The sequence below is a fragment of the Cibotium barometz genome, chromosome 27 (assembly GCF_041138505.1).
Source record: "Cibotium barometz isolate CiBa-2024 chromosome 27, ASM4113850v1, whole genome shotgun sequence".
Classification (NCBI taxonomy): Eukaryota; Viridiplantae; Streptophyta; class Polypodiopsida; order Cyatheales; family Cibotiaceae; genus Cibotium; species Cibotium barometz.
The window spans coordinates 34,100,497-34,113,188 of record NC_141072.1 but is presented as its reverse complement, the minus strand read 5'-3'; the positions used below and the strand labels follow the sequence as shown (position 1 = coordinate 34,113,188).

Sequence of the window (12,692 nt, the reverse complement as noted above, 5' to 3'; positions counted from 1 at the left end):
GTATGTGGCACCTCACCGCTACAAAACAGTGAAGTCGGTTTTTCCAAAGTTGCGACCTCGCTTCTATGGACCTTTCAAGATTCTTAAGAAAAATTCACTTGTCAGTTACAAGTTGGAACTTCCACCTTCATGGGGGAAGGTTCATCCGACTTTTCACATTTCTTGGCTCAAACATTATGTTCAAGGAGATTCGCCTGTTCCAGACTTATCTTCATATGTACCAGAAATTGAAGATGACCATATTATCCTTGTTCCAGAAGTAATTCTTGACGTACGACAAAAGGAAACAAGAAGAAAGTTGATTACACAATTTCTTGTGAAGTGGATGGATTTCGATGAGTCTGATTCCACTTGGCAAACAAATGAAGACATGCAGCAGTACCCTAATCTTCTTCAGGAGTTCTTTGACAAACGGATGTCTATCATTTGACACATGGGTTTTATTTTAAATGGGAGGAAATGTCACGATTGTGACGTATGTATGTATCAGATCCTCTCTTCATTGCTGATTCTTGTTGCAGATGCAAAGAGTAACCAACCAAGGGAACCCCAACCCTCGACTGGTTGCGACTCTTCGCCAAAGGATGTACCTCTTCATCGAATAGCCACATCCCTTCGACGAATGGTTGTATCCTTTGATGAATGGTTGTGCCTCTACATCGAATAGACACATCCCTTAGCCTAAAGTTGTATCCTTTCATCTATGGTCATGTCCTAGCGTCAAAGGACATGCCTCTTCAAATGTGTCTCTTCATCTCCTATATAAGAGACCTATTGTCCTCAGTTTAATCAATTCAATTCAACCTTCTCTCAAGTGTTCTGAAGTCTCTTGTTAAGTACTGAAGTAGTAATTAGTACACAATATGCAGGATTAACAATACAATCCTCAGAATTAATTTACTGGGGGTTGCAGTTGCAGGTTGTTCTCAAGTACCCCAAGTCATGTGATGGTTGGAATGCTGATTTGGGCCATCATTTGTGTTTACTCCAATTTTCGACATACAAGTGCCAAGAGGACATCATCAATGAGCCATAGATACAGAAAAAAGTGGAGCAAAGGTGCATCATGTGCCCCAATGCTCCAAGTCTAGCAGGAGCTAATGTCATGTACATGCCCTAATCGGTATGCGCATGGACATGATTCTCTGCTGCAGCCACCTAGAGGGCAAGATCCAAGGGCGATTGTGGTCCAATTTGGTCAATCTTAACATCCGAATAGCCACACAGAGGTGTCCAGGACGTGCACCAATGAATGGGACATAAGTTAAGCACAATATGAACATGTTTGATGACTTTTTTATAATTATTTTGGATCTGAAAATAGATGGCCAACCAGCATACGACCTACCATCAGATTCCTATATAAATACAGCCCAAGGGTCATTTGTAATCATCCTAGAAGTGGTGTTGGAAGCCAAGTCTAAAAGGCAGCACAACCAACATCAAGGCTCAACACATTCAGTGCCCTCTTCTACGCGTTTCATTGATGCACAGCCTAACGACAGCAGATTTTGCATTGCTTGTTTGTCATGCGCACAACAAATCTAAGCGTACTTGTAGATGCTCAAAGGACCAAATTCGATACTACAATCCAAAAAATACATCTTCTTGGGTTACAGCATGGAGCACAAGGGAATCACAAGTGGATGGTAGAGCCATCCAAGAAAAATATGAATCCATTCTAGTAAACCACACTTGGGACCCTAAAGATCATCCTCCAAGATGCAAGGTAATTGGCACTAGAAGTGGATGTAAACTTTGCTTTTCCCAAACCAAAACCTCAAGGAGGAGGTATATATGGAACAACCATCTGGGTTTCTGGTTCTCGATTCCACCAGTGTGCAAGCACCTAACTTCAAGAAAATTTGTTATGTGAACTGATTAGTGGGTCCATATGAATTGGGAGAGAGACTCCTTCAATGAAAAGTTTGGCTAAAGATGGGACTATAATCTTCCATCCATAAGCAAAGTATTGTGTTTGTAGTCCCTCATGGTCCTTTGCTCTTTCGGTTTTAGCAATTTCTTAATGCATTTCTCACATAGGCACTAGTAATACAAGAAAAATTTGATAAGCATTCAGATAGAGAGGTTCCCAAGACAAAACCAAGGGCTAGAGAACCAAGTCCAAGGGCGATAGCAACCAAGGCATCTCGATCACCACAGAAGCTGTGAATCAGCACGTCATCTTAGTACGCATCAGTAGATAGGTATGCATAAGCGAGATCTGAGTCAAGATCCAAGTTCATAATTGTTAATATAGCATGTTTTGCCAAATACAGAAGGTTAGATCTCTCTCTCCTTCTCCATTGTATCTTTCTTACTTTTACTTAGCGTTAATCTCTCATGTCCTTAGCGATAATCTAGGTTTAAATCTTCTGCTGCATCACTCATGTGACATCTTGTTTCTTCACTAATGTATGGTGATCCAATAGGGGAAGAGTACCATACTGAAACAAAACTGATTGCAATCCTCCTCTTTTAATTTTCATCCACCTGTACTTGTGCCTATCGTCCCCTTCACAACAGAGAATATTTGAAAGATAAAAACGGAACAACATGGCTACTCCTCTTGATCCTTTAACTCCACCTGATGTGCGAGTTTCTTGCCTGTAGGAATTAGCCCAAATGTATTTGGTCACATTTGGTAACCCATTCTGGGCCTTGGTGTGTCTCTCTGTAAAAGATATTTCTCTCCTTTTGTAAGTCTCTCTGAAATTTTGGGGATCCGACCACGAAGTGCCATTACAATTCCAAACAACAATGTTAAGCATTTGTGTGGTCTTATAAACCTCCTACTGTTATGAAGACCGAATACTCAAATGCGTCCCAATCAACAAGTACATGGTTGGAGATATAAGGGAAAAAAAAAGGGTTGAAAAGCTAGTGTCTGAGTGTGGATGAGGTTAGTCTGCCAAGTGCTTCTCAGTGATGAAGACCTTGTTGGTCTTCATTTTTTGTGAGAGAGAAGTGTGGATGTTGACACACCCCTCAAGGATGTGAGTGAAGCATGTATAGATACTCCCCAAGGCTGGGTATTCCTGAAGAATGCGCTGCTCAGTATCCCATGCTCCAAGGTAGCATACGCTTGGTGATTCAGATTTGTTGTGCTATTGCCCAGTCTCACATGGTAAATGATGAGAAACTAATCACTGGCAGCAACTATGCAAATGGCATATTATGGCACTGTTTCTGTCATATGATGGGGGAGTTCTATATCCCTTCTCAGTATTTCTGTAGAAATTAGGATGCCCGATAAAGAGGATGGACCCATAGCATTATAACTACATTTCCGGAATTTATTTACTGTGTGAGCACTCACATTGATAAAATTTGAAGGTAAATAACCAATACACTAAAACATATATGCATATGTAAATCTAGAGAGAGAGGGAAAGAAACTAGAGAGAGATTATACACACTTTCTCAACTCTCGGTCAGGGACAAGTTTTCGAAGAAGCGATACCATCACAATTGTCGAGGTCAAATTGTCAAGGACAGAACTCAAAAAGAAAGTTACAATACCTATCTGCACAAGATTAATAAGTGATACTATGTTAGCCACTTCAATATATTCATTTTCTACAAGTTTAGTAGCAAAATAACACAACATTTTTAAGCAGGGACTTCTGCACTAGAACCAATAAACACAATTCACAGACATGCTTAAAGGTCACCTTTTTCCTAAGAAGCAACTTGCCCAAACCTAATGCAATAGTACTGAAGAACATATACGATGGAATAACTTCCACACCACAATGTCACCCTCTTTCTATGGTTGCAGTTCATAGTGGGCCTTCACGTGGACTCTTAATTGGCCATCATGTATAGTCTGGTTATATTGGTGTGGTGGTGCACATCATTACTCCCAATGACACGTCCTTCGGAACTACCCCGCAGCACAAGAAGGATGGTGCAGGATTATACAGCTACTTGCTTGGGAACACTCCCACATTAAGTTCATTACCTGGGAGGCCGTAGCCTGAGCCATTCAAGCAGACCCAGCTTACAATTGAGAAGGTCCACACTCACCTGCCATTACATCTGGACCTTCACACGATCCGCAGCAGACTCCCCATGGGACATGATCAGTAGCATCACTGCTTGTCATGTACGGTGAACCACCCCCCCCCCCACCCCACACACACACACACACCGCGGGCGTGCCCTCAGGCAAAGGAATGCCAACCAAAAGTAGTGCCATATGGCTCACATACTCCACACCAAATGGGAAGACTTCCATGGTAGCTATAAGAGCACAAGGCCGCTTTAATGCTGCCCATCTAGAGTCCAAACCTTTTCTTGAACGGGCCAGTTGATCCTAGATGGTATTACTGGCCTTTAGTGCTGAATCTTCCCCCCCTTCTTTGATATCTACTCTCCCTCACAAAGAGGCCAGCAATACAGTCATCTGCACAGGGTTTGTAAACAGTTTTGTCTGATCGATCTCTCCTTTTACTGATCGAAAAATCTTCTCCTCACTGCACAGGGTTGTAAACAGTTTTATCTGAACTGTTTCTCATTTTAATGATAGAAAAATCTTTAAGTATGTACCATGAGAATTGTTGAACACACAGCTAAGCAGAAAAAGTACAGGTATTGGCATTTGAACTAACAGCAATCGCTCTACAAGATCACTCTACTAGCATGCAGGAACTACAAAGCTTATGTACGGGCGTTGGGTAGCCATGAGATGTATGGCCCCTGTTATGAGCCCAAAAGGCCATAACGAGCTAGCTTTATTACAAAGGTTAGGCTGGCCATGCCTCATACAGGCGCATAGTGTGAATACGGGTGCTTTTACTGCGGCTCAATGCCTATATAGTGCATACTGTGCTCATAATCAGGGCCCAAGGTCTTCAGTTGGGAAGATTCCTAGGAGATCAACACCCTCTTGTGCTGTTAGATGCACTGTAAAAGAATTGCTGATTATGAAAAGACTAATGTTGCAACACACTTAATGAAGAAAAAGAAGAGGAGAGAGATGAGAAAGTGCACTAGACTGGGTCCCAATAACACAATGAAGGCCTCCCAGCCATAGGTGTATTTGCTTTATTGCTGAAGATGCATAAGGATAGTACAATGGTCATTAATTGGATTGCACCTACTGTAGACTTGTGTTTCTCTGCTCATGGACTAAAACATACATGTCTCCTTAGACTCCTGTGTTCTCCTGCAGCTGCCCAGCGCACCCGCTGAAGGCTAGGCTGTGTGCAAAACGCTTCGACATCGGGCAGAGAAGGGCTAAATAGGCTCTCCTAGGGCTGGTTGAACCCCTTCCAACCCACCCAACCTTCCTTTTGGATGGTTGTGAATTGCAGCCGTTTTGGCTGTGCACCTGGTTTTGGTCTATCCCTTTAGACTGGTCGTTCACAAATGGGCACCCAAAGGCGGCCTTTTTGCCCATGGCCCATAATTACTTTCTTCCCATATCAAAAGGCGTCCTACGTTTTTCCCCCTTAAGTAGATCCTTCGGTAGTTGCAATTTGATACCCGCCAAGAGGCCACTTGGTCTTCCAGCCCCAAGCGTTATAACTTGTGACCAGGGCCCAGCGGGGATTTGAACTCAGGACCTTCCCTCCCCGAGTCGCAAGCCCAAACCGCTGGCCTACAAGCCTGTTGGATAAAAAGGTTCCTTACTTGCTAGCTAATGGTCGAGGCATGGGGTTCCCACTAACCTTCACCTAACAAACTCTGACCTAGATTCAAGTACCCATCAATTTCCTGATAAGATCACGCAACCCGTGTACTGTTTTACATCATACAAGTGGGTTACAACGACTGTGCAGGACTTGCATAACAAAACTATGTAGGATTGGCACAACACGACCTGACCAACCCTGCCAGTGCACTCATTGACTTGTCCTGGACTAGGGCTCACAACATGCTCAGTGCTCATCAAGAAGGGAACTTGTCCACTTGTACAGTCCACGTGGCACTCTAATATAGCAGGTACATGTGCCAAGAGCCTAGGTCAAGAGCTAGCTCAACCACTAGATGTTGGTCTCTAGTCGTGTGGGACACCTTGGTTTGATGTAGCACTATGATCAGTCAATGGACAGATGAGCCTACGCTCAGGCTCGGGGGGGTGCTCCAAACAGAGCTACGGTTATGTGACCCACCTCCATGGGCTGATCCCAGCCACGTGGCAACTCAGGCAACCCTAAGGGAAGCCAACCTGGCCCACCAGCCCCATGGCCTGGTCAGAAAAGTCGTGGGGGTGTAGGGTTGGCCAACCATCCATAGGCCCCCTGAAAAGGCAGCTAAAACCCCCCTCCCCCCAAAACTCCGAACTCCATCATCAATATTTTCTATAGTAGAGCTTTGCGCAAGGTGATTCCGGCATTGCGAAGCTAGGGCAGATCTGTAGCCAGCATTAGCTACCAGGGCTTAGATCTGGTAGATATTGGTCATCTGTTGTAGTAATAACATTATATTGTTCATATACAGTAGCTTGCCTCTTAGGGTATATCCTATGTGCACTCCGGAAGCGCCTGCGCACAAATCTAGTTGAAGCAAGAGCATGCTTTGATACGAACTGTGATATACTTATGCTTGTGAAAGAGTTAATAGGGATGAAGTGGGTAGAGGAACACAAACTCATGCACAACACAACTAGACCTAAACCTCACCGCCGAGCTCGACTGGCAGGATAACTCGGCACTCTTTAGCTTGAGAGCTTAGGGCTAGCCTAGGAAAACTGCTTTTTTTCTTTCCTTTTCTGCCAGCTTAGTGTGCACACACAACCCCACTCCCCCGCACCCCACGCGGGCCGCCTCCTGCATGCTTATCTCGTCCAGCCGTCCCCTCCTTCCCGTGGCACTCTGCCAGCCCTCCAGGCTACATCCCCGCCCCTCCTCCGATTTCTTCTTCTCCCACCTTTGCTCGCAGGGTGTGAGCTGCCTTCCCCCCCTTGTTTCCGCCCATCCTGTTTCCCCCTCTATGCTCACCCCCACCCCCCATAGCACAGGTTCCCGGGTTCTCACGGTGCACACTTCATGTACCTGCACCTGGCTCTCCACCTCGGAGGACTCTATAGCAGCTGCTCCATCTACCCCAAACCAATGCAACTCACAGATATACTTTCCTATTAAGGAATTTCAGCTTTTGGCCTCTTCTATCACCGCCGTGGAGAACCACTTTAGTCGGCAAGCTTGTCAGCACCGCCCCGCGCGTTGGCCACCGGGACGGATCACTGACATTCAGTTCATGTTCAACTCCTCGGCCCTCGTCCACAAGCGTCCTTGACCAGAGCCCACTCCCCGTTACAGGAGGTGCAGCTCTTCTTGGCATGCTGGCACGATGGATTCTCGCCCCCAAGTCAGACCCATTAGCACAGGCAGCAAGTTTTCCAGTCACATTTTTCTTCCCACAAGACTCCCCAAGGAATACTTGCCAGTCCTTTCAACAATTGGCAAGATCCTTGGTCAGGTAGTTGAGATGGCCCCCACAATGGCCTCCGTCATCTCCTGAGCAGCATTCCGACACTCCGTATCATCATGACATCACCAGAGTCCCTCCCCCATGAGATCGACATTCCATGCATGGACCAGTCCCATTTCACTCAGCAGGTGGAGTACCCTGGCATCCCTCATCAGTGTTACATCTGTTACCAGATGGGACATCTCACATGTGCATGCCCTCCCCAATGGGGCGCGGCAGACTAGACTTCTCACCCCCAGACGTCCACAGCTCTCGAAGCCAGGGCTCTGCCTGAGCCTCAACATCAACAGCCCCCACCCTCGGGAGCTCCACCTGGTCCTCGGCACCGACAACCCCCAACCCCCTCTGCCACCTCAACACCAATGGAGGAGAGAACCCGCAGATGGCTCCACACCCCAGCCAATGAAGGACCCTGTACAGCCACCCAAGCCCTCTCGTCGGGAACAGTTGTGGCGATGCAACCAGGAGCGCCAACGCGCACAGCGCCACCACCAGCGTGAGTCGAGCGGAAGTAAGAGCACAGACAGGAGCCCCAAGCCCCTAGAGAAGAGGGGGGGCCACCCCAGGAGCACCAACGTGCACAGCAGGAGAGGAGCCTTCAGCTTAGCCTCTCTGCAACAGCTTCAGTAGAAGACCCCAGAGAGTCCCTGCCCAGATGGAGGCACCTCACTAGAGAGCCTGGAGAGGCAGCGGATCCCTCACTCACGGCAAGGTTGTGCGATATCTTGGATGCCAGGTGGGCATCGATATTTCAGCAAAGCAGCACATAGCCCCACTCCTCCTGAGCATTCGCAAGAAGCTTTTATATTGAAGCTCTGCCCGGCTATCACTTGCACGACGAGTGGTGGTGGCCAACCAGGTTCTTCCAGCTACCATGTGGTACATCACCTCATGATGGGCCTTCATCGTTCTTGCATTGGACAACTGCAGCGTTTGATCCGTAACTTTCTTTGGTCTAGAGGAGATGGTCGCCCAGCTCGGGCGAAAGCTCAGGTGAAGGTGGCTGGACAAGTATTAATCCAACCTTGGGCTCAGGGAGGCCTGGACTTTATAGATCCAATGACCCAGGGTGGGCAAGCTGATCGTGCGTGGATTGCAGCCCAGTGAGGAGCCCTGGAAGGATTTCCTGATCAACCGCATTTCCTCACGCCTTCCCACCCACAAAGACCCTTGGACACCGGGGATTCAATGGATCTTCTCGAAGACGCCCTCCGCAATCTCAGCAATGGCTTCGCGGACTGGTTTCTGGAGAGCCTCTTTCACGCCTGGCAACTTCTCCATCCCACCCTCATTCAAGTTCCGCCCCCTTACCAACAGGACACACAGAGAGAGAGCCCATGGCCTAGAACCCTCATTTCCGCCTCCCCTCAGGCCACATGATTGGTGCCCAATCTCACCTCTTTTAAGGCCGGCCCTATAGGGGGTAGCTCAAACTTTGGGCACGTGGTAAGAGTTACCGTGGACTCCCGAAGCCAACATAGCAGGATCGCGGAACCGTGAGAGAAGCCTCCATTATGATCCGCGGTGTTGACTAAGCCATCGCACCAGATTGGCTTCTTCCTCCCGAGGATCACCCGATATCCCGTGGATGGCCACTCGCCTGCACCGGAGTTCTCCTAGTGGTTTTTGGTTTTTGGTTTTTCACACCGCCCCCCCCCTGCCCCGAGGTTAGAGGTGTCGCATCCTGGCACTTATGGCTTTGGGAGAACAGTCCACTGGTTCACATATAGTGGGACCCCGGAGAGGAGGCCATCCCCTTCTTTGATTACTCTGCCCAGCTCAACCATCAGATCCTCCTCGAGACCACAAATGGCACGCCAGCAGAGACTCTTGGGCAGTTTTTGTCCCAGGAAGATCTCCTTTCTCTGGCTCTTAGCCCATCGACGCTTAGCTGTGGGCACATGGCTCGTGATCACAAGCAACCAGCAAGCTGCTGCCACAGCAGTAGACCCTGAGGACATCTCGAGACATTGCCTCTTGGATTGCCCCATGGCACAGCAGGCTTGGCAATGCATCCTCCGCCTATTCACCTCTGAAAGAAAGCTGTATTAACGTCTACTAGAGGCCGAACTCGACCTATGAGACAAATCAATGTACAACTGTCAATGTCTTCTGGATGTCCAGAAAAAAAAGGACAAAATGAACATGAAATAAAGTATGAAAGTACTGAGCTAGTGGGGGGCGTGTGATGGATGGAGCACTACTGCTAAAGGCTTAGTATGCAACCTATATGCGTAGGGTATACAAGAATGCAATGCAGATCTGTCTAGCTCCAACCAGTACCATAAAGGGGGTGTAATATGCGATACATAGGCGATGGCGAGGCAAAAATCCCTTGGAGCATGATCTCCGGGTGCGAGTGTAAGTGAGCTAGCCGCTCCTGGATATGGTAGTGATGTCGAGCCCGTATCTCTGTAATCTCCCTCTGATGTAATCTGGGAGTCTGATAGCCTGGTGCTCTCGGTCTCCGTCTGGCTCGGAGGTCCGCAACACGCTGAAGTGTAACCCCCTCCTGTGTCAGGGTAGGCACTAGGATAGATCTCTAGAAGCAATGAGAGAGAGAGAGAGAGAGAGAGAGAGAGAGAGAAAGAGAAAGAAAGAAAGAAAGATTTTATTAACGTCTTCCAAAAGACCGAACTCGGCCTATGAGACAAATCAGTGTACCTGTGTGGGGTATCCTCTGTCATCCCAACAAAATTAAAAAGTACTGAACTAAAAAGCTGAATCTGGGTGTGCAACTACTAGGAGAATGCAAAGCTATACGCATGGAGTATACAATCATGATATGCAACCTAGCTAGCTCCATCTTGTACCATACTCGGGGTATAAAATGGTATACATCAATGAAGGGGGTGTCCACAGCTCCCTGAAGAACATGCCTAGGTCTGCTCTAAAGCGAGCCAGTTGCTCCGCACCCTCTCTGTGAAATTGAGCTCTGATCTCTGTCATCTCTCTCTGGTATAGGCGTGGTGTCCGAAAGCCAGGTGTCCTATGTCTCCTGCGGGCTCTGAGGGTCTCTGCTCTCTGGACAGTAATTCCCTGCTATGTAGGGGCTGGGAGTGGGATGGATCTCTAAAAAAATGTAGTGATCTGTGTCTGTCGTCCCCCCTCTAGAGCTGTCTGAGCCTGTAACGATGTCTCTTTGTGACGTTGTATGTCTAGAATGAATCTCCCCAGTATGCGCTGGTCTGCTGCCTCAAAGATTTGGCGTAGGGAATGTGGCTCTCAAACCACCCAAGTACATGCTTTTATAGGCATCGAGCCTTATCTTTTGACCAAAACCTAATAAGGGTTGTTCACACCGAAAGAGGGTGTTCACACTAACTAGCTCCGAAATACCCAACACAGCCCACATGCATTCGCCCAATGACCTGGCCCACACTAGGTGTCTCACATTCTTCCACTAGGTGTCTCACATTCTCCCCCACTAAAACTTCGGTTGTATGGTGTCCATATAAAGTGCCCTTCCATAAGACCAAAAATTCCAACCAAAGCTCATCCAAGGCACCACAATTCCCGACCACTGTGAGACAACTTTGCATCCAGTGAGGAGGCTAGCTTTTTGTCCCCATCTCATCTATAGGGCGCGGAGGGAATGAGGAAGGGGGGAAGGGGGGCTTCTTATAGGGAGCTTGGAGTTGGACGAGCAACCCTAAACGGCTACAGCCACAAGGCTTGTCGACCAAGCCGGCTACCCTCAATGAAATACTCCCATACACGGTTGAGCACAATCTTCTCACGCAATTAGACTATTAGAACCGATAAACACTATGAAATGGCACAACACCACAGTCAGATAGCAATGCTGAAATTCAAACGACACAAGCACTAGGGCCAGAAGAACCGACCCACCTTGTAATATATTGTATTAACAAGGGTTTTCCAAGATACAAGCTTCATGGGCAATATCTGCCAGATTCTCAACGACATTTCTGCAATGAAAACAAAATTTAAACATGTTTGTGCTGGTGCAGAATGTCAATATCCAAGCTTTAGTCGTCACTCAGGCTCTCACTCCCCATTGTACAAGAAGGAGGAGGCTCTGGACAAGGAGAGAGCTATTAGGCATAGGATTGCTGCTCTTCAGAGGGAACATAAAAAGCATCCACATGCGTCTTGGATTACAGACTTCTTGACCACAGTTAGAGCAAAGCTACAGTTGGCCATGGATAGGAGGGCTGAGTTCGTGTTTCATGCGAACGAGGCTTTTTGGACTCAGATGGAAGGCAGATGCAACAAAGAGTTTTTTTCATCACAGAGGCCTTCCCATAGCAGGGATTCTGTGAGGTATTTGTAGGATTCACAAGGTGAGGTTCAGATTGAGCCTAACAAGGTAAGGGGTATTGCTTCTGATTTTTATCGGTCTTTGTTGACTGCACAGGTGCCCTCTCCTCCGAGAGATGTGGCACGGCAGAAAGTTTGGGAGTGCATGCCCAAGCTCATTACAAATGCTATGTGTTCTTCCATGGATGCCCCTTTCTCGAAGGATGAATTCCTTCATGCACTACATGCTCTTTCCAGTGGTTCATGCCCAAGGGATGATGGTCTTTCTCCCGCCTTCTTTATTATTTTTTGGGATCATATTGGAGATGCTATCATTGTTGCCCTTCAGGAAATGTGGCTGTCGGGTATGATGCCACCATACCTCACGGAGGGGCTGATTCACCTTATCCCCAAGAGTGGGGACAAGACTAAGATTAAACAATGGAGGCCCATCACTCTCCTTGGATCTGCATATAAGATCTTAGCCAAAGCCTTGAGTATAAGGTTGCAGCCAATTCTCCAAAAAGGACTATCCATGATACACATAATGGGTTCCTCCAAAGAAGGAGTATATTTGATAACATCTTTTCTTTATGGGAGGCTGTCGAGTGGGCAAAGTCTAGTCAGCAGCCTCTTGCCATTCTTTTGCTTGATTTTGAAAAAGCTTATGACAGAGTGAATTGGGATTTTTTGGAGGGCACTTTGGCACATATGGGGTTTTCCCAAAACTGGATCACAGGGGTGTCCTGCCTATACAGGGAGGCTCATAGCACTGTTTTAGCTTGTGGGGGGCGCGGTGAGCATTTTCAGATTTCCCATTCGATGAGACAGGCCTGTCCCCTCGCCCCTTTACTGTACTCATCGTAGCTAAGGCTATGAGCAGGTTTCTTCGGGCTGCCCCTGGTGTTGTGGGTCTCAGGCTGCCTTTATGCACGGAGGAGGAGTTTTTGGACTCTAAGTTAGCAGATGATACGGCATTGTTCCTTGAG

The 12,692-nt window shown here is 47.4% G+C and overlaps 1 protein-coding gene across 1 annotated transcript in view; it reads right to left on the bottom strand.

Moving 5' to 3' along the window:
- Positions 1 to 12,692, bottom strand: part of LOC147623321 (sodium/proton antiporter 2-like) — a 92,116-nt gene that overhangs the window by 61,163 nt on the left and 18,261 nt on the right. Inside the window, exon 5 of the mRNA XM_086821460.1 lies at positions 3,420 to 3,526. Within this exon, the coding sequence (XP_086677586.1) occupies positions 3,420 to 3,526 (107 nt within the window). The remainder of the gene's footprint in view (positions 1 to 3,419; positions 3,527 to 12,692) is intronic.